At 48.1% G+C, this 22,451-nt stretch overlaps 1 protein-coding gene across 1 annotated transcript; it reads left to right on the forward strand.

Annotated features, from left to right (window-relative positions):
* Positions 1–370: 370 nt before the first annotated feature.
* Positions 371–22,241, forward strand: LOC147113921 (EF-hand calcium-binding domain-containing protein 9-like). The gene is made up of 4 exons (XM_085994049.1): positions 371–601; positions 1,503–1,651; positions 3,919–4,095; positions 22,007–22,241. Exons 1-4 carry the CDS (start codon positions 466–468, stop codon positions 22,151–22,153), a joined length of 609 nt encoding a protein of 202 aa, XP_085850175.1. The 5' UTR covers positions 371–465; the 3' UTR covers positions 22,154–22,241.
* Positions 22,242–22,451: the final 210 nt, after the last annotated feature.

Here is a 22,451-nt window from a genome sequence, read left to right on the forward strand (position 1 = left end):
TCTGCGAGATTTGTAAGACTCTGTAAAAAAGCTCGCGAAAGTGAGTTTAAATACTGACTGAACCTCCGCTCTCACCGCTCCCGACAATGGACTCTGTAAAAAAGCCCGCGAAAGTGAGTTTAAATACTCACTGAGACTCCGCTCCCGACACTGGCCTATGGAAAAAAAACCTGAAAGTGAGTTTAAATATTCACTGAACCTCCGCTCTCAACATTTTAAATGGTGGTAATAGGAATATATTGAACAGCCACATTGTGAAGTCATGCTTTGTGATGAAATAGAATTCACCTTTAAAAATAATCTAATTTATCACATCACAAAGCATGACATCATAACCATACATCTTTTGTTATTTAACAGTCGTGTTTATTTCTGATTGTCAGACTTGTCTGGACTACTGACTTGGACAGCAGTGAAATTATAATTTGTATCCCTGTAATTAAATCTTTCAGTGCTACTTTCAAAATGAAATTGAGGCCTGGATATATTTTCAATTTTTTGTATCTTGACAGATTTCATGTTTTAATGTCAGTGAGAAATACTACGGTGCTTTTGGAGTATTTTAAACTTCTGGATGTTCATGACAGCAATACTTTAAATGGTAAGATGAAGATTTCTGGGAGGAAAATTAACTCCAGTATTGAATATGTTCAGTAGTAGAAGAATAATTGAGCGATGTTCCGACAGATTTTTCGTAAACTGGCTTAAGCTTGGCTCAGTTGTCAACATTCTTGCCTTTGACTCAGAAGTTGTGGGTTCAAGCCCCACTCTGGATTGAAGCATTAATCTAGACTGCCACTTTAGCACAGTACTGAGGAAGTGCTGCATTGTCAGAGGTACAGGCTGGGATCATCCTCCCAGTGGCAGTGTCATGGCAGGTAGGACTTCCGCCTGCCCCTTTGACTGTGTCGGGGTTCATTCCATATGCACAGCAGCTCTCAGCAATACACCCACTTCCAAGAGGGAGCCCCCCCACTGCCCAGCTGTAATGTGATTGTAAATGCATGAATTCATCATTAAATTTATATTTCTAAGGTTTATTCCTAAAGTACAAACTCTTATCTTCCAGAAGGATGGATTGTTATAAATTCATTTCTATACAGCCTATATAGCACTCCAATGATCTGCCAGAATTTTCATGGGATAAAGCTTTGCATGAGATATTGCCTTATTGTGTTGTCCACTAACACTAATGTTTCAGATATAAATCAACCTCACAGCCTGAGAAAGACTAAATTCAATATGTATAATACTAATTTAGATTATTTGTATTGTTTTTGTCTTCATTCCTTGCCTAGGATATTGCTGTATGTCCAAAATGGAGGTCCTCTCCATTACTTGCCAATTCTTCTATCCATCATTTGAGGGTGGGGGAAGGCACCAACCCTTTGTTGTGGTCGATAATAGAGATTTAGTTGCATATCAATGAGAGATTTGCAAACCAGAAATATTTTTAACACACTTCACACTACATTTTATTGCTCTTCACAATTGTCTTACAGATGTTCAATTTTTTCACTTTCTTCGCTGTGTCACGGACATGAGCAAATGGCAAATAAAGACGACTTTCAATATGTTCGATTGGAGAGCCTCTGGGGAGATTGGATTTGAGGAGTTTTACATGTTGATTTGCATCATAATTGCCAACAAGGTATGAATTTAACTTAGACAATTTAGAAAATATTTTCCAAATACCAACAGTTTCCTGGACTGCCCCCACCCACCGCCCCCCCCCCCCCAACCCCAAAGGTACAGAGCCCAAATTCTGAAGGAAATTGGTACTATAAAGACACCCTAATGAAAAAATGAGTAACTACAAGCATGACCATCAGAAAGGCAGCCTTTTCACACTAGTCCCAAGACAGCTAGGCCTAGAAATTGGTCATGCCCAACATGATCTGCTACCCCAAAACTGATGAACAAGAGGACAAATTGGTCCTCTTGCATAACCAGGACACGACTGGCATGCTGGGGATGCCAGCCGTACTTCAAGAGGTAGTGCATTGGTTGCAAAAAGGATGATGATTGGCCAGTGGGGACACTGGCATGGACTTAACGTGAGTCTGCGGTCTTGGAAATCAATTTCCAAGTGTTTAAATAATATAGCTTTTACTCATTTGGTTCCCACTGCTGACACTCCAGGCTATGATATCTCATCAGCTGGGGGAAGTGGGAGCCAAGCAGTTTAAGTTGGGGACCTTTCAACAGCCACTGTTGATGCTGCTCCTCATTTGGGAAAATCAGACATATTTCTGCAGGGTGGAATACTTCACTACTGCAAAGTTCATCATTTAGTAAGGCAGCAAGGACCACAAAAACTTACCCTTTGAAGGTTGGTACCTTCAAATACCAATTGAGGTCTGGACGGTATTCCAAAGATCTGTCAGTAGAGCTATTGGGGCTCTTTAAGAATACTATGATTCTCTCCATGTGGGGAATTGTTATTGGAAAGCATCAGGTTCTATTGTAAGATGATGCTAGCCAGATACTAAAACCAAACTGTTCACTCAGATCATGAGGAGCAACTGCAGTGGTGCTTCACATTGGTCAATTATAAAAGGTTCTCACATACCTAATTTATGCTCTAATCCAGAGCTGGAATCTATGTCTCAGAATTCAGGGGCACAACGTTCTGTTCACAAGATCATCCTGCTTATACCTCAGGGGTGTTGTTGCCCATAAGAGAACATCACTGGTGCAACATTATAAAAACATGCCAATGTCAGTCTTCTCCCTCTTTCCAGCTTTAATTGTCCTCATTCTAACACATACTTCTTCTCTTACCATATTGACGTAAAAAAAGTGGTACATGTGCCTTTAATGGCCTTTAACTGTTTTTGTTATGACAAGAGGAGATTGTGAGGCTGGAGTAACAAGCTTTACGTACAACATTTTCGAGTGAGAAGGCCACATTACTGATGTGTGGCTGCAGCACAACACAAATTTCTTCCAATGCTTCTTTATTTAAGCATTTTCTTTTTAAGCACACCTCCTCATATACATCGTGGAATGGGCTGAGGGATCTGTAAACTCTAATTGAAGGGTAAAACCGAGTGGGTCTAAACCAACGTTGGAGCAGCCTCAAACCTTCTTCATTCTGCTGCTGTTCAGCCTCCATCATTAGAGAAAAGAGAGGAATGCCCAGAGGTAACCCCATGGTCAGGGGACAGCACCCTGAAGTCAAATAAAAATTATTGGAGCCAAATCATACTCAAAGGCAGTTTATAGAAATGCTCCGGTGCTGCTCAAAAAAAATACTTCATCACTCCAGTAACTCGAGGTATTCTAAAATTTTGAGGAATTCCAAAGCAGCCTAAACAGCCACTTCCACTCAAATCTATTAATACTGGCACTCAAGGCTGCTTTCTACAGGTGTGAGATAAATCAGGTGCAGTACTGGTAGAAATGATAGGATGATGACATTTATCAGAAATCCTTTCATTGTGGGTCGGGAGTTTCTTAACCCACTTCCACCAAAATTTTTGGTCCGCTGCAAAAGGGGTGGATCACTAACTTTTGACTCCTACCCCATTCCTCCCGTTCCCCAACCAGATTTCAATTGTAAAATTTCTGGGCTACATTGATTACAATTAAAAAAAGGAACCCAAATCACCCTTCGATGTATTCATTTTGTGGTGATGTGGATCCAATTGTGAACAAAACCAGCCAGCTGGTGAGATAAGAATGACTTTCATGTCACCAGAACCTTAGACTGATTCTCAGAAAACTGCACCCATTATATTAACTCGTTAGTTCGCTTTCATCAAAGTTAAAATTCTATTGTGCAGACTTGTTTTGGTTTCACATTACTCTGAAATGCAGCTCTGCAAGACTAAGCGGGGTTTAATGTCAAATTACTGCATGTTTCTGGTAGTTGTCGCATCTACACACAATCATTCTTGGTTTTAAATGCTACAGGATAAAATTGAGCAGCAGTTTCTTTATCGTCACTCTCGCTCCATCTTTGACCTAATTGACATGGATGGGGGACATATCATCACTCCAGCAGGATTTTATGCTGCAGGATATCTCTTCAACATCAAAGGACGTGCTTATTTGCAGATGTTTCAGGATTATAGTGCAAGTGGTGGCGAGGTAAGATGGCAAAATTGTAGCAGTGAACTTCCCTGTCTCCCAATTTGCTCCCCATCTGTCCTGAAAACAATGACTCTTGCAGGGTAAGGGTTCCATGGAGTCATGTGGCACTTCAGTACCTCACCTAGGTGGGCATGTTTCATGCTTTGAGCTCAGTGAGTGTCAGCAGGCTATCAACCGTGAGGAAGTTTACCGCCTAGCCTAATCCTGACCTCACCAGATTATCTAGGCACACTTTTAAGCTGGATAATGATTAAGTGGGTCCCACCCGGCTGCTATTTCCCTTCTTAAAATGGGGAGAGGCAGACTGAGGTCAACTGTAGTGTCCCTACCTCTGGCCCAGCTAAGTCAACACAAAATCTGGGATCTTCCCGACCTGGTGTATTTACCCATGTAACAATTAAGAAACCTATTTTTCATACTTCCAAATGACTTAATTTGACATTAATTAGAATTTTGCTACCCATGAAGATAAGGGATGAGAAAGGAAATCTCAATTTTGGATGACAATTGTTAATCCTTCTGAATAAGATTACCAATTTATGTTGAACTAAGGACAGTTTTTAAGAACATAAGAAATAGGAGCAGGAATAGGCCATATGGGCCCTCAAGCCATTCAATAAGGTCATGGCTGAATTCGACCTCAACTCCACTTTCCCGTCCTATCCCCATATCCCTTGATTCCCTTAGTGCCCAAAAATCTATCGACCGCAGTCTTGAATATACTCTTCGACTGAGCATCCACAGCCCTCTGGGGTAAAGAATTCCAAAGATTCACAACCCTCTGAGTGAAGAAATTTTGCATCTCAGTCTTAAATGGCCGACCCATTTTGTGCAATAATCTTTCACCCACTAGCAGAGATGTAATCATGTACAAAGGTCAATTCTGAGATATGGAGTTGGTAACAACAACAACAACTTGTATTTAGGGCCTTTGACGTAGTAAAACATCCCAAGGCGCTTCACACGAGTATTATAAGGCAAAAAATTTGACACCGAGCCACATAAGGAGAAATTAGGGCAGATGAACAAAAGCTTGGTCAGAGGTAGGTTTTAAGGAGCGTCTTAAAGGAGGAAAGAAAGGTAGTGAGGCAGAGGTGTTTAGGGAGAGAATTCCAGAGTTAAGTCCCAGACAGCTGAAGGCACGGCCACCAATGGTTGAGCGATTATAATCAGGGATGCTCAAGAGGGCAGAATTAGAGGAGTGCAGATATCTCGGGGGGTTGTGGGACTGGAGGAGATTACAGAGATAGGGAGGGGCGAGGCCATGGAGCGATTTGAAAACAAGGATGAGAATTTTGAAATTGAGACGTTGCTTAACTGGGAACCAATGTAGGTCAGCAAGCACAGGGGTAATGGGTGAACAGGACTTGGTGCGAGTTAGGACACGGGCAGTGGAGTTTTGCATGACCTCAAGTTTAAGCAGGATAGAACGTGGGAGGCCTGCAAGAGGGTGACACAACCCGTGTCAAAATAAATGGTGGGTGGTGGGGGGAAGATACCTATTTCCTCATCCCCCAAATGCTTCTGCCTTTTTCTGCTAGGAGATGGATGCAGATTGCATAAATGATTTCATGTAACACCCAACAAGCTAGCAGAGGCAGGTGATTTTTATCCATCAATCTAGGTTAGATTCAAGTCCAGCTTCTGAAATATGAAATGACGGTGTGTAGAGTGACTGAGTAACTCAGTGTCCTTTAATATCTCTCATCTGTATTTACCTTATGGCACTGCTGCTGACAGCAACTCCAACTTTACTGGTAGTGCTTTAACGTAAATGAGATGGCACATAGTAGGAGTAGGCCATTCAGCCCGCCAAGCCTGTTCTGCCATCAAGCCTGTTCCGCCATTCAATTAGATGATGGCTGACCTGCACCTCAACTCCATTTTCTCATCTTTGCTCCATGTCCCTTGATACCATTACATAACAAAAATCTAACAATCTTCGCATTGAAAAATTCAATTGAACAGCCTTTTGGGGTGAGAGTTCCCAATTTCCACTACCCTTTGTGAAAAATGTTTCCTGATTTCACTCTTAAATGGTTTGGCTCTAATTTTAAGATTATTCACGGAAGACACAAAAAACATTCTGGAAATAGTGCAGAACCAAAGGTCTAGTGGAAATGAGGAACTTAAAGAAATTAGTGCTAGTAAAGAAATAGTACTGGAGAAATTAATGGGACTAAAAGCTGACAAATCCCCTGGACCTAATGGCCTACATCCTAGGGTTTTAAAAGAGGTGGCTACAGAGATAGTGGATGCATTGGTTGTGATCATCCAGAATTCCCTAGATTCTAGAATGGTCTCTGCGGATTGGAAGGTAACAAATGTAATCCTGCTATTCAGGAAAGGAGGGAGAGATAAAACAAGATCTATAGGCCAGTTAGCCTGCCATCAGTAGTAGGGAAAATGCTAGAATCTATTATTAAGGACGTGGTAACAGAGCACTTAGAAACTCATAATATGCTTGGGCAGAGTCGACATGGATTTATGAAAGGGAAATCATGTTTGACAAATCTGTTAGAGTTTTTTGAATTTGTATCTAGGATTACATAGGATATACAGCACAGAAACAGGACATTCAGACCAACCAGTCCATGCCAGCGTTTATGCTCCACTCAAGCCTCAGCTAACTCGAACAGCATAACCCTCTATTCTCTTCTCCCTCATATGCTTATCTAACCTCCCCTTAAATCCATCACCCTCCCCTTAAATGCATCAAGCAGAGTAGCAGAGTAGATTAGGGGGAACGAGTGGATGTAGTGTATTGGATTTTCAGAAAGCATTTGATAAGGTGCCACACAAGAGGTTATTATGCAAAATTAAGGCTCATGAGATTGGTGGTAATATATTAGCATGGATTGGTTAACAGACGGAAAACAGAGAGCAGGAATAAATGGGTCATTTTCGGTTTGGCAGGCTGTAACTAGTGGGGTACCGCAAGGATCAGTGCTTGGGCCTCAGCTATTTACAATCTATATCAGTGACTTAGATGAGAGGATTGAGTGTAATATATCCAAGTTTGCTGACGATACAAAGCTAGGTGGGAAAGTGAGTTGTGAGGAGGATGCAAAGAGGCTGCAAAGGGATATAGACAGATTGGGGGGAATTTTATCCGAAGAAAAGGGGTGGGTTTGGAGCGTGGGGGTAGTTAAATTGTTAAAATTTGGATTCTCGACCTGAACCCATCTCCAACCCGCCCACTTCCAGTCTTAACAGAGGAGGGACGGGAAGCAGGATAGGGGTGGGCAGCCAGCCCGCTGCCAGGAGGCGGTTTGTCAATTTAAATATTATAATGAGGCTTGTAGCCTCTTTTTTATCCTCCATTTTGTTTTTAACTGCATCTGGTCAGGTTTTACACATTTCAGAAAACACGGCAGTTACAGCAAGGCAGGAACTGCTGCAACCAGAAGGTAAGTGCCTTTACACCTACCTCCTGGATCCAGGGTCCCTAACTATCCCACCCCTGCGATCGGAGACGCCCCCCATGAGGCCTCTGACCACCTTCCCGGACTTCCCCACCCCCCACGATCATCCTGAGGCTGGCCATGATCCTCTGGTGGCCGGCCCCTATCTTCCTTCCCCCACCCCCCATTAGCATCGGGCCAGCCCCGAAGTGTTGTTCCGCCCTCCCCCCCTCATCGATCATCCTGAGGCCGGCCTCGATCCTCTGGTGGTCGGTCCTGAAGTGATCTTATCCACCCACCCCACCCCCCCCACCACCCCACCTATGGTCCCTCAATGTTCCCAATCTTCTCCCATGCAAATCAGGCCCTGCCATTAAAGTCAGCAGGGTCTGAGGGAAACCCAGCCTCCCCGCCCCCAACCTGTCTTCCTCCTCAAAATCCAGCCCATTAAGTGAGTGGGCAAGAACATGGCAGATGGAATATATTGTGGAGAAATGTGAAGTTATCCACTTTGGTAGGAAAAATGGAAAAGCAGAATAGTTTTTAAATGGTGAGAGATTGGGAAATATTGGTATTCAGAGGGACCTGGGTGTCCTTGTGCACGAATCACTGAAAGTTAACATGCAGGTACAGGAAGCAATTAGGAAAGCAAATGGTATGTTGGCCTTTATTACAAAAGGATTGGAGTATAAGAGTAAAGAAGTCTTACTGCAATTATATAGGGCCCTGGTGAGACCACACCTGCAGTACTATGTACAGTTTTGGTCTCCCTACCTAAGGAAGGATATACTTGCCTTAGAAGGAGTGCAACAAAGGTTCACCAGACTGATTCCTAGGATGGGGGATTGTTCTATGAGGGGAGATTGAGGAGACTAGGTCTATATTCCTTAGAATTTAGAAGAATGAGAGGTGATATAATTGAAACATAAAGGCCTAGAAATTCAGTATAGCCACTTTTGGGGCGGTAAAGTCGGGCGGCCGCTAAAGTTTGCGCCCGCCGGAAAGTGGAGGCCACTTCGCCGATATTCAGTAGCTTTGGCCAAGGAGTTTGCTCGAGCGCTAAAACTGGCGTTGCACGGCTATCTTTAGGCGCTAAGCCGGCGGTGCAGAGTGATACCGCCGAGGCCGGCCGCAGCGCAGGTGCGGTCATTTCTTGATTGACAGCGGACACCCTGGCGCCGGCCAGCTCTTAAAGGGGGAAGGTTTGACTTGGTCTGCTGCCACGCCCTGGATACTGCAGCCCTCCAGCTAGGCCTAAACACTGCTGCTGGAGAGAAATAGCGCCAGGAAGGATGCAGAGGGCCCGTGAGTGAGCGCAGCGCTTCTCTGCCCATGATTTAAAGGTGCTGGTTAGGGCTTTGGAGAAGAGAAGCCATATCTTGTTCCCGGACAGTGGCAAGAAGCCTTCCAAGAGGGTGTACAGGAGAGCCTGGAGGGAAATCGCCCAGAGGGTCACAGCCAACAGCGATGTCCCCAGGATTGGTGTCCAATGCCGGAAAAAGTTTAACGACCTTACTCGGATTGTCAGGGTGAGTACCCTTTCCAGTGTCCTCCTCATCCTTGCATGTGCACCTCACATTATGGGCAAGGGGACCTCAAAGGCCTAATGGCCAGCCCTCATCCAGCAGCTATGGCACTGGCATGAACATCAATTGCACTTTCTGCACTTTACACACTGGCCAAGCTATTCGACCATGGGAGGCAGTGCACACAACAACAGGGCACCACACTGGCCAAGCTATTCCACCATGGGAGGCAGTGCACACAACAACAGGGCACCACACTGTACTTAGAGGCCGTCCTTTCTCTTGCAGGCCAAGCTGGCCCAGAATCTGAAGAGCCGGACTGTCACCGGGGGAGGCCGTGCCCAGTTCCAGCAGCTCAGTGACCTGGAGGAGCGCGTGGGTCGAGTCATGGGTGCCCGGGTGATTGGCCCCGTTGCAATTGGAGATGCCGACCCTGTGCTGGGCCCCAATGGTAAGGACATGACCGTTTGGACCTCTCTCGTTCCCCTGGCGCTTCAGATCTACATCCTTTGCCACTGTCCGACCAATGCGCAGAATGCCACCACTCATGCCTCCCTCGCTGATGCCCTGTCCTCACTCTAAAGCTACTCTTGTGCCTTCCTGCTTTCAGCTGGTGAGGAGGAGGTCCCTGAAGCTGCGAGTGTCAGTCCCTCGGAAGAGGAGGACGAGGAGGAGCAAGAGGAAGGCGGCACATCGGGGGAACCCTCATCCGCGCCAGGGGATGGCAATGGAGGGGACACGTCTTCCCTGGAGGAGAGCCAGGGGGAAGTGTTGCAGGGGGGTGTAGCTCCTGTGCCCAGTGGCGTCCAGCCACGCGGGAAGGGTCGGGCAGCTCGGCTGCCTTCTCCCCAGAGGGGGGAAGTGTTGCAGGGGAGTGTAGCTCCTGTGCCCAGTGGCGTCCAGCCACGCGGGAAGGGTCGGGCAGCTCGGCTGCCTTCTCCCCAGAGGGGGGGGAAGTGTTGCAGGGGAGTGTAGCTCCTGTGCCCAGTGGCGTCCAGCCATGCGGGAAGGGTCGGGCAGCTCGGCGGCCTTCTCCCCAGAGGGGGGAAGTGTTGCAGGGGAGTGTAGTTGCTGGGCCCAGTGGCGTCCAGCCACGCGGGAAGGGTCGGGCAGCTCGGCGGCCTTCTCCCCAAAGGGAGAGTCCGGCCTCCAGTCCGGAGATGGTCCTCGCCCAGGAGGTGCGCCTCCTTGATCAAATGTCCGCGGACTCGGATCGTCGGCACACCGAGTTCATGGGGGTTGTTGCACGGTTGTCTGAGGCCATTGAGTCCCTGGCTCATAGTGTGTCCGATTTCGGGGCCTCACAGGCCAGGGGTTTCGAACAACTCGCGGCAGCACAGGCCAGGGGTCTCGAACAATTCGGGGCATCACAGGACGCGAGTCGGGCACAATTCGGGGCATCACAGGACGCGAGTCGGGCCGAATTCGGGGCATCACAGGACGCGAGTCGGGCCGAATTCAGGGCAGCACAGGACGCGAGTCGGGATGACTTCAGGGCAGCACAGGCAGCGAGTTGATCAGTGGTGCCGTGCAGTCACTGGCTGGTCTGATGCGGGCACAGACCAGGGCAGTACGGGCACTCACTGCTGCCACACTCGCTGTGTCACGCATGCATCGCCAGGGCACCCGCCGCGCTGCAGCAGCACAGCGGTCTGGCCTTCACCAGATTGCTGCGCTTGCTGCAGTGCCAGCCCGGCCGAGTGCCAGTGTCTCTGGCGACCAGCGAGCGCCTGGCATCAGCCAGCTTGCCCCCATTGCTGCAGCCGCCACTGCCACTCCCCCAGCAAAGCTGCGACGAGCTGCTGGAGAGACTGATGCTGCCCAGCCACAGCTGCAGCAGTCAGCAGCCGGCCCCTCGAGGGCCAGAGCTCGTCTAGGCCGACCCCCAAGGGCATCTGCCGTCACGCAATGTGCCCCTCAGGAGCCTTCCCCCAGCCTTGCAACACCCACAGGGCCCAGGTTGAGGCGGAGCAGCAGGTCGGCCAGGGGCCGGAAAAGGCTGAACAAGGACTCGCCCTCTCGGCACACAAAGTAGAGTGTGTTGACAAATGTTTTTTTATATGGGGGTGCTTGTGCTGTCTATGGGGGGAGTTCTTTTGGTAAGGCCGAGGATGAAGGCCATTTGGATGGACAAGTTTTGTTATTCCTCCCCAGGTTGTGGGAGTGAGATATGTTTTTGACTGTTTTTTGGGGGTGTTGTGTGTTTTTGGGTTTCATGTGGGAAGGGCCCTGAGTTTGTTCAATAAAGCTTTTTCTTTATTCAGCTTGTCCATGTGTGATGTTTCAAGTGGTTGTTGCGTTAACCGGCTAAGGGCTTGCGGAGCGGCTGCATTCATGTGCCTTCATTGCCACAAGCCATTCCCTGACAGGGGGCCTAGAAGTGTCGTTCAATAAGCCGCCGACGGACGGCCCTTGGACCTTGTGGCTCCCTCCTGGGCTGGTACTCCTCCTCCTCCTCCTCCTCATGGTCCTCCTGCTCGTCCTCCTGAGGTGGTGGTCCAACGTGAGGTGGCAGTGCCTGAGTCCTGCGGATAGCCAGGTTGTGCAGCATGCAGCAAACGACGACGAACTGGGAGACTCTATCCGGCGAATACTGCAGAGATCCGCCGGAGCGATCCAGGCAGCGGAACCGTTGCTTGAGGATGCCAATCGTTTGCTCTATGATGTTCCTTGTGGCTTGATGGCTTTCGTTGTATGCCTCCTCAGCAGGGGTCCTGGGCGCACGGAGCGGGGTCATGAGCCATGTACACAAAGGATAGCCTTTGTCCCCGATAAGCCATCCTCTTGGGGGAGGCTGTGCCTGGAACATGTCAGCCACAGTAGTCTGGCGCAGGATAAATGCATCGTGGCTGCTGCCTGGAAAGCGGGCATTGACAGCTAGGATGCGCTGCCTGTGGTCACACACCAGCTGTACATTGAGGGAATGGTAGCCCTTCCGGTTGCGGTAATCCTCGGCATTGTCGATAGGTGCCCGCAAAGCCACATGCATGCAGTCAATGGCGCCCTGCACCATGGGGAAGTCGGCGATCCTCGCAAATCCGACTGCACGCTGCTCCTGCCTCTCTAGGGTCATGGGGAAGGAGATGAATTGGTGTCTCCTTGTGAAAAGGGCATCGGTGACCTGCCGGATGCAGCGATGCACGGCGAACTGGGAGATGTTAGCTATGTCCCCAGCAGCGGCTTGGAAGGAGCCGCTTGCATAAAAGTTCAGAGCCACCGTGACCTTCACTTCCACCGACAGAGACGTCCTGCACATCAGCTGTGGACGCAGATCTCTGTGAAGCAGCTGGCAGATCTCTGCAACCACCTCCCTTCTGAAGCGCAGCCTCTTAACACACTGCACGGCAGTCATGGTGAGATAGGACACCTGCTGGCGGTATTTCCTGAGTGGGTAAGGCCTACGTTGCCGACGCCTGATGGCCCCTCTGCGTCTAGGCATGGCTGCCCCTCTCACACAGCGTCTGCGAGCCCTTCGCACATAATGCTGGAACTGAGGGTTGGAACCCCATGCAGCCCCCATAATATACTTGCAAACAGTGAAATCACAATGAGTCAAATTTCCAAGCTCTGGCCAGAAGCCAAAAATACCTCTCCTATGTTGGCCCAAATCAGTAAGGTCTCTTCCTTGGTCTCTGTCCATAATCCGTTGCACTAAAGTCATTGCAGCAAAATGGCTGGCCTTTATAGTTCAGTCTAAGTTCCCTTTAATTAGCGCTCCCCGAGGCCCGCAGGGCCTCTGCTGCGTTCCACTTCACAGTTCTTAACAGCGCCACGCCCACATTGGGCGGGCGCCACTGAAGTTCCGGTTTGGGGCGCACAAACGGCGTTGCACGACGAAATGACGTCATAAGTTGCACGCGCAGCTGAGCGCGCGCAAACACTTTGCGCCGGCGCTAAATGTCTACTGAAGTTGGGCGTAGGCGCAGATCGTTCTGCGCCCGGCCGCTAAGTGCCTAGCGCTCGAGATCTACTCCTCTTATAGCGCTAACGGCTGGCGAACGCAACTGAATTTCTAGGCCATTATTCTTAAGGGGCTTGATAGGGTAGGTGCTGGGAGGATGTTTGCCCTGGCTGGGAAGTCTAGAACCAGGGGTCACAGTCTCAGAATAAGGGGTTGGCCATTTAGGACTGAGCGAAGGAGAAAATTATTCCCTCAAAGTGTTGTGAATCTTTGCAATTCTCCATCCCAGAGGGCTGTGGAGGCTCCGTCGTTGAATATATTCAAGACAGAGATCAATAGATTTTTGGATATTAAGGGAATAAAGGGATTTGGGGATAGTGCGGGAAGGTGGAGTTGAGGTAGAAGATCAGCCTTGATCTTTCTGAATGGCGGGGTAGGTTCGAATGGCTGAAAGGCCTACTCCTGCTTTTATTTCTTATTGTCTTGTGCTCCCCCAACAGAGGAAGTAGTTTCACTGCATCTACCCTATTGAATCCCTTTATCAGTTTAAAGCCTTCGATTAGATCACTTCTCAACCATCTAAACTTAAGGGAATACAAGCAAAGTTTATGCACCCTGTCCTCTGAATTTAACCCTTTAAGCCCCAGTATTATTCTGGTAAATCTGTGCTATACACCCTCCAGGGCCAATATATCTTTCCTGAGATGTGGTGCCCAAAGTGAATGCAGTAGTGTAGATGGGGTCTGACCAGGTTTCTGTACAATTGAAGCATTACGTCCTCACTTTTGTATTCCAACCCCCTTAAGATAAAATCCAACATTCCTTTAGCATGTTTGATTATTTTTTGTACTTGTGCACTAGCTTTTAGTGATTTGTGTACACGGACACCTAAATCCCTTTGCTCCTCCACAGCTCCGTCTCTCCCCATTGGGAAAAAGTTTTGAAATAAAAGCAGAAAATACTGGAAATACTCAGCAGGTCAGGCAGAATCTGTGGAGAGAGAAACAGAGTTAATGTTTCAGGTCGATGATCTTTTGTTAAAATATTTTGATTTGTCTTTCTCGATCCAAAGTGGACGATGCCACACTTCCCACATGGAACTCAATCTGCCATAGTTTGCCTTAATCTGTTTATATCCCTTTGTAACTTTTTGCTTCCATCTAAACAACTTACTGTGCCTCCTAACTTGGTGAGATCTGCAACTTGAATACACATCTCTCTATTCCTTCATCCAAGTCATTAATATATGTGCTGAAAACCTGAGGCCCTGGTGAACACTACTTGTCACAACCCGCCAAACTTTCCCTTTATCCCTACACACTCTGCACTCTGTCTCCTACCTCCCAGCTGCTTTAGCAGGCCCCGACTAGAGAGCTGCCTAAAGTGGTGGGTTCTCTTCACAGTCTCCAGAGGCAATAGGGCTGAAGCAATAATATAATTGCTGCCTTCAACAACACCAGCAGCCAATTTTTCTCAGCCCTCCCCCATAAAGATAATGAGGTTTCCTAATTACTCGTGTGTACGGACCTTCTCAGCCATTGGGGTAAGGTCCAGCTCCCAGAAATCAAGGGGGTGATTTTGCCAATGGGGGCGCATTGGGTTTTAGTCCCACCTCCATCGACTTGTGGCCAACCCATGCTATTTTCCCTCGATTGACCTTGTTAAGCCCACCCAGCGGGCTTAGCAGGCCAATTAAGGGGAAGCCAGTTACAAAGAACGTCAAAAGCTGTCAAACACTGACATTCTATATTGTTTGATGAGTCCTTGTATTCAAGACTCATCAAACCTATCTGCTGAGCAGAAATCAGATGGCTGTTGTATCAGAGAATGCAGCAGCCATCTGTCATCTCTGCCGGTGAGATGCGGGAGTCTCTGGTTCTTCTTGTTTCTTTCTGCAGGCTTCAACAGTTCCGTAAGAACATGGAGAGAGTCATCATTGAAATGTGGTGCAGCCCTTTGTCTACCTGCAGTCATTGTTGCCTGAACCAGCACTCAGGAGCATTAAATCAGAATTGAGAGCAAATGGGGACATGGCCCCTTTAAATATACCAGCAACAAATGCATCATCAGGTGATGTCACCAGACCCGCACCTTGTAATTGGGCTGGGTAACGTGCAGGGTGGGCTTAACAAGCCCAATTAATGTAAAATCCTTTTCGCAGAGCAGCTGGAGCCAGGAGCGGAACCAGGGCCGGCCAACAACCTCACCTGCCGCAATCCCGCCTCCGATAGCAAAATCACAGCCATAATTTCCACTATGAGTGAATTGTCAAATATTTCTCCATTGGAAAACAAAGTAATGTTCTACTTCAAACTCATTATTTAATTTGATCCCACTTCTGTTTAAATATACAGTCTGTGATCTCATTGCTGTGAAGAAACTTGACTGAAAAGGAAATGTTCAATTTATTTCAATAATCTTACACAGGAAGTGGTTCGTTTTTGGTTTCAAGATGTGTTCTTTCTTGTTAGCTGTGGAACCTTCTCTTTATTTAAAATCAATATTGTGGCGGAGCCACCAGCGGGACTCTGATCTTATGTACATAATTATCTTTAACAAATTATTAGCTACAGAATGAATCTGTATCTTTGTTCATATCATTGCATGTCCCTTTAAGAATGAGACCAAACGCGATGACGTCATCACGTTGATCACGTGATCCTCCAGCGGCGGGAAAACGTGATGACGTCATGACATCAGGCTGGGGAGCCACCCAAGTCAGTCCTCGTGGAGCCAGCAAAGAGTACAGACCTGTAATGTAGTTCTCCTGTGTTTTCGTTTTAAACTCTGTCGATTAGTATTAAACATCGTTTGTTTGATAGACTGACTCGACCTCAGTCCTTTAGTTAGGAATCTAGCCATTCCTACAGTGGTGACCCCAAATTTTCGTGAACAATTTTCGCGGAAGAAGGGAAGCGCGACGAAACATGGAAGCAAATTCCGTGGCTTTGAAGCTCCCACAGTTTTGGGAACAACAGGCGGCCTCCTGGTTCGTCCAAGCAAAAGCACAATTTGATCTCCGAAACATTGTTGCGGATCAGGCCCGTTACCTTTACGTGGTCTCCGCACTCGACAGCTCCACGGCCTCATGGATCATCAGCCTGCTCGAAAATCCCCCGGTTGACAGCAAGTATAATACTCTTAAAGCGCGGTTAATACAGGTCTTCGGGCTCACGAAGGCGGAGCGTGCCCGCTGGCTACTCGCTTTGCCTGGGCTTGGCGATTCCAAGCCATCTGAGTTAATGAGCCAGATGCTCACGCTCCTTGGCTCAGAACCACAATCTTTCGGGAGTTATTTCTGAGTCAACTACCCGAGCAAGTTCAGGCGGCCCTCGCCAGATCGGAAGCCACAGATTGCGCAGCACTTGCTGCAGAAGCAGATAGGATTTATGCGGTCACGCAGCAATCCTGCGCTGCCACGAGGCACCCCTCCCCCGCGAACGCCGCCCCGACGCCTCCATCCCCCGGCTTGTGTTTTTACCACGCCCGTTTCGGCGCGAAAGCCAGAGGCTGCCGCCCTCCCTGCAGTTTCGCGCCTAAAAAAAACCGACATCAACACCAGCAGCAACTCCAAAAAAGGAGGACCGAGTCTGAGGGACGTTCCGCGGCCGTGATGGCGATTGGAAATACCGGGAAGCTCCTCTACATTACAGATTCCCTCTCAGGCCGGTGCTTTTTATGCGACACCGGGGCGCAGTGTAGCATCCTTCCTGCCTCAGCACTCGATATTCAGTCTGGGATGCACGGCCTCTCCCTCGTGGCAGCTAATGGCGGGGCCATTCGTTCCTCTGGCAAACGGCGGGTCCAGGTGTGCTTCGGCCAGCAATGGTTTCAGTGGGAATTTATTACAGCCAAGGTTTCGCAAGCCATCCTTGGCGTGGATTTCTTATGCGCCAACAGCTTCTTGGTGGATGTAAGAAATCGTCGATTGGTCAACGCGGCCACCTTCCACTCCATCCCTTGTTTCCGTAGTTCCGCAACGTCGCACACTGTCTCCTGCGCGTTGTCCTCGCCGGACGAGTTCACTCACCTATTAGATGAATTCCCGGAGCTGACCAAGCCCACTTTCTCCTCCTCGGCCACTAAGCATGGTGTCGAACACCACATTACTATGACTGGCTCTCCGGTTTACGTGCGAGCTCGGCGCCTGGAACCCGGCAAGCTCGTGGCTGCGAAGGCAGAGTTTGCCACGATGGAACGGCTGGGGATTATTCGCCGGTCGAATAGTCCCTGGTCCTCGCCTCTCCACATCGTCCCGAAGCCCGGCGGTGGCTGGCGGCCATGCGGGGACTACCGACGCCTTAATGATGCCACTACTCCCGATCGGTACACGATCCCGCATATACAGGATTTCTCCGCCCATTTGGCGGGAAACTCAATCTTCTCCAAGGTCAACCTCGTCCGTGGCTACCACCAAGTACCCGTACACCCGCAGGACGTCCAGAAAACGGCTGTCATCACTCCCTTTGGACTGTTCGAGTTTCTACGGATGCCATTTGGGCTCAAGAACGCCGCACAGGCTTTTCAACGACTAATGGCCTCGGTCCTGCAGGATCTTCCCTTTTGATTTGTCTACCTTGACGACATCCTGATAGCCAGCTCTACCAAAGAGGAACACGTCTGCCATCTCCGCACCCTCTTTCGGCGCCTCAGCCAACATGGCCTCAATCAACCCGGCCAAGTGTCAGTTCGGCCTACAACAGATTGACTTCTTGGGCCACCGCATTACTTCGGAGGGCGCAATTCCGCTGCAGTCAAAGGTCGAAGCAATTACGGCATTCCCAAGGCCGCAGTCCACCAAGGCTCAAGAATTCCTGGGCATGGTGAATTTCTACCACCGCTTTGTGCCCAAGGCAGCACGACTCATGCAGCCCCTCTACGAGGCCCTCAAAGGCAGGGCTGGAAAGGATACATTAGCCTGGACGGTCAAAATGGACAACGCTTTCGACAACACAAAAAACGCTCTAGCCAATGCAGCTATGTTGGCGCACCCTCTGCCAGGTGCCACCATTGCCCTTACCACCGACGCTTCCGACTATGGCATAGGCGCTGTGCAGGAACAGTGGGTCAGCGGGGTGTGGCAACCACTGGCATTTTTCAGCCGCCAACTCCGGCGCAACGAACGCAAATACAGCACTTTCGACCGGGAGTTGCTGGTGCTGTTCCTGGCTATCCGCCATTTCCGTTTTTTGTTAGAAGGACGTCCCTTCACTGCGTATGTAGATTACAAACCACTGACCTTCGCCATGGTCAAGACCGCTGAACCGTGGTCGGCTCGACAGCAGCGACAGCTAACTTTCATTTCGGAATTCACGACAGACGTCCAACACGTAGCTGGCAAGGACAACTTGGTAGCGGATTGCCTTTCTCACGCGACCGTACGGGCAGTCCAGCTGGGCATCGATTATGCCCTCACGGCTACCGATCAGGCATCCGACCCTGTGAAACAGGAATATCGCACCGACACCTCTAGCCTCCAACCGACTGATGTGCAATTCCACGCTGCAGGTACCTCGTTACTCTGCGATGTCTCCATGGGAGATCCCCGACCGATCGTTCCAGTCACCTGACGCCACAAAGTTTTCGACGCCATACATAAGCTTTCGCATCCTGGCGTGAAGGCATCTCAAAAATTAATGTCAGCTAAGTTCGTCTGGAGAGGAATGCGTAAGGATATCCGCGACTGGGCTAACACCTGCGTCGTCTGTCAAACGTCTAAGGTGCAACATCACGTTAAGGCCCCATTGGCCACGTTCACAGTACCAGAACATCGATTCGACCATGTCAACGTGGACCTCGTCGGGCCGTTTCCACCGTCGCAGGAGTTCACACACATCCTCACTATGGTCGATCGTACTACTAGATGGCCAGAGGCAGTTCCTCTGGTGCCAGAGCATTCCTCTCCTCGTGGGTCGCACGTTTCGGCATTCTGGCGGACATTTCTTCAGACCGCGGTCCACAGTTCTCTTCCGAGCTCTGGAACGCTGTGGCCCAGGGTCTCGGCACCAAGCTTCACCGCACCACGGCCTATCACCCACAAGCAAACGGTTTGTGCGAACGTTTCCACAGATTGTTAAAGGCATCGCTGAGGGCCAGCCTCCAAGGTGCCGGATTGGTGGACAAGCTTCCATGGGTCATGTTGGGCCTCCGCACGGCACCCAAAGAGGACCTGCAATCGTCCGCCGCGGAGCTCGTGTATGGCCAGCCACTCCGCATACCGGGAGATTTCCTGCCGCTTCCAACTGAGCCGTGGTCCGCAGCTGAACAACTCAGCAGCCACCGGGAAACAGCCAGGGCTTTTGCGCCTATCCCAACTTTGCATCATGGCCTTCCATCTTCACACGTACCAGCGGAGCTAAAGAATGCTGAATTTGTTTTCATTCGTCATGATGCTCATAGGGATCCGCTCAAGGCCCCTTACACAGGCCCTTTTCGCGTACTGGAGACAGGCGACAAGAGTTTCTCTGTAGACATCCGTGGTAAACCCGACCACATATCCATTGACCGTCTCAAACCGGCACACCTGGACATCGACCGGCCAGTGGAGACTGCATAGCCACCACGACGTGGTCGACCTTCCGTTGCATCCACGCCAGACCGAAGGCTTCCATCCGCCAGCCTGCCCGCTGTTCAACAACGTCCACTCCAAGAATACAGGAGTCGCTCTGACAGGCTTGTCAGACCTCCTAGTCGATTGACTTTTACTGTTGAAGACAATTCTGGGGGGGGCGCATGTGGCGGAGCCACCAGGGGGACTCTGATCTTATGTACATAATTATCTTTAACAAATTATTAGCTACAGAATGAATCTGTATCTTTGTTCATATCATTGCATGTACATAGCGCGGTCCCTTTAAGAATGAGACCAAATGCGATGACGTCATCACGTTGATCACGTGATCCTTCAGCGGCGGGAAAACGTGATGACGTCAGGCTGGGGAAGCCGCCATAGTCAGTCCTCGTGGAGCCAGCAAAGAGTACAGACCTGTAATGTAGTTCTCCTGTGTTTTCATTTTAAACTCTGTTGATTAGTATTAAACATTGTTTGTTTGATAGGCTGACTTGACCTCAGTCCTTTAGTTAGGAATCTAGCCATTCCTACAATATAATGTTTAACTATTCTGTGCTGGGAGATTTTGAGGTAAGGAAATCTTTTTAACAGGTCAGCAGATTTCAATCTTTTGGTTGTAGCACAGTTGTTAAGATGACAGCAGTGAAACACATTGCGAGTATGGTTAACGGAGTGAAAACAAAAACATTATACATCAGTGTAGCCAGAGTAATAGTTCCATTCCTGTGTAATGTTTTTTGTTCCTACTCATTTAATGGACATGTTAACCACTAAAATGGCTATGGTGGGTATTACAAGTAAAACAAGCTTACCTTCATCTTGATGTAAAAATGAAGAAAAATATATAAAGTAAGTAATAGGATCCTCCACCTTCTGAGCTTTTTGCTATGGTGTATTCATCAGGAAGTAAATCAAGGCAAAAGCCACACAATGGTATCAATTTTCATCCCCTTTGCTGGGCAGGGAAGGCGTGGCAGCAGGATTAAAATAACCTACTTATCACCACGTTCCCGCCAACTTCTGGATTTCCACTATTCTGATTGGGGCCTTGAAATGGTTGCTCCAGGTGCCTGCTGGTAACAGGTAGGAACCTCATTAGCCCATGCAAATCTCGGTCATATTATGTCAATATGACACTGATGCAATTTTGAAGCACCAATGGGCAAAGCGTGTGCCATGCACATTCTGGCCATTGGTACTTGGTGTTGAATGGCCTCACCAGCGGCCCTTAAAGGGATTGCTGCAGTCCGCTCAGAAAAGAGGGTAAAAGAAGTTTGTAAATGATGTTTGTGAGGTCAGGGGGAGAATTAAAGTTCCTCTTGGCCTCACACAAACTGTTTCTTGTGATACCTGACCCTCCACGACTCTCCTTCACTATCACCTCCTCCCTTCATTTACTTGAACTGGCTGGGCTCCATAGCAGAGCTGCTCAATTTTCAGCGCTCTCCAATCAGTGAGCTGCTCCAAATGGGTGAGCAGCTTGCCGGTGGAATAGTAATGAGGCTTTACCATTGTAAAGTCTGTGGGTTGTGCAGTTAATTATGACACAGACTTCAGGAGTAACATACAACAGGACTCTACTATTCGAAGGTCAGGGCGAATCTGCCCAATAAGTCATGCCACAGCACTTATATACCGGTGTGGTCACCGTCGGTATTACCGTATACAGAAGCCAAACAAGTAGTGCCACCCCTAAAATAGTTCTCTTAAAGGTGAACGGTTACATACATAGTCTCTTAAAGGTAGACGGTTACATACACTACAACCATGAAAATTGTCTGTTGACAAACCCTGGGCTCACAACAAACACCTTGGAAGACAATTTTTCTCGAGGCAGAAATAATTATAACGATTCTCACTTCTTCGCTTGTTTCTTAGAAAAACTATGAGAACTTGTGGAAGGCTTAGTACGCCATCTGCTTCACTTCCTGTTATTCCAGATTTTATTCGGAATTTGTTTCAAGTTATCAACGAGGTTGGTATGTGGGAACACACATCTCGCATGGACAGTGTATCCTGGGAAGAAAACACTCATGTAATCTTGACACTTATTCATTGAGGGCAACAGTCACACTCAGTATGTGACAGCTGAGAACTCTCCATGCTGCAGTAAGAGGGGAATGGGAAAGCCAGGCATATGCTGAGCAGCAGCCTGAAATAATGCCCAAATAATTTGAAGGCACTCAACACGCTCCAAAACTGTGGAAAGTTCTTTTTTTTTGCCTTTTCTGCCTCCAAAAAAGAGGTTGCATTGATGAGCTAAAATGTGGGCAACAGGAGAAAGGCGAGAAAAAAATATAAAATATAATAAAAATGACAAAAAAATTTGTTTTAAAACCAGCCAGAATAATAATTCATTGTTAGAAGTATGGGCTCATTTCATGATGACAAATTTTAATACCACCTGAAAATCTTTAGGATTAGAATGTTAAAAGAAAACAATTGAACCATGATCTGAAAATTGTTTAGTCATACTCATTTGGCATTGTTTGTTTATGTGAACTAGAACCTGACCTACAGTGAATTCAAGCTGTTCATCATGGCCTGCATAGATAAGGATGAAAAAATTAAGGAAGATAAACGGAAAAAGAAACAGAAACACTCACGCATGGGACTATTTTCTCAAAGCACGAATTCTTCAAAGAGGAATTAGAAATGTTTAAAAGATATTTGGACACACAAAATAGTATTACTTGCTCTATGGAATATCACAAAGTATTTAATAAAGTTTAAAAATAAAACATTTTAACTAGAAGTGTTACTTGGAAAAATAAAACAGACTAAAGATAAGGGGTGAGCCATTTAGGACAGAGATGAGGAGGAATTTCTTCACCTAGAGTGTGGTGAACCTGTGGAATTCGCTATCACAGAAGGCAGTTGAGGCCAATTCATTAAATATATTGAAGAAGGAGTTAGATATGTTTCTTAAGGCTAAAGGGATCAAGGGATAT

Source organism: Somniosus microcephalus, chromosome 8 (genome assembly GCF_052327205.1).
Source record: "Somniosus microcephalus isolate GS21.2 chromosome 8, FLI_Smic_1.0, whole genome shotgun sequence".
NCBI classification, from domain to species: Eukaryota; Metazoa; Chordata; class Chondrichthyes; order Squaliformes; family Somniosidae; genus Somniosus; species Somniosus microcephalus.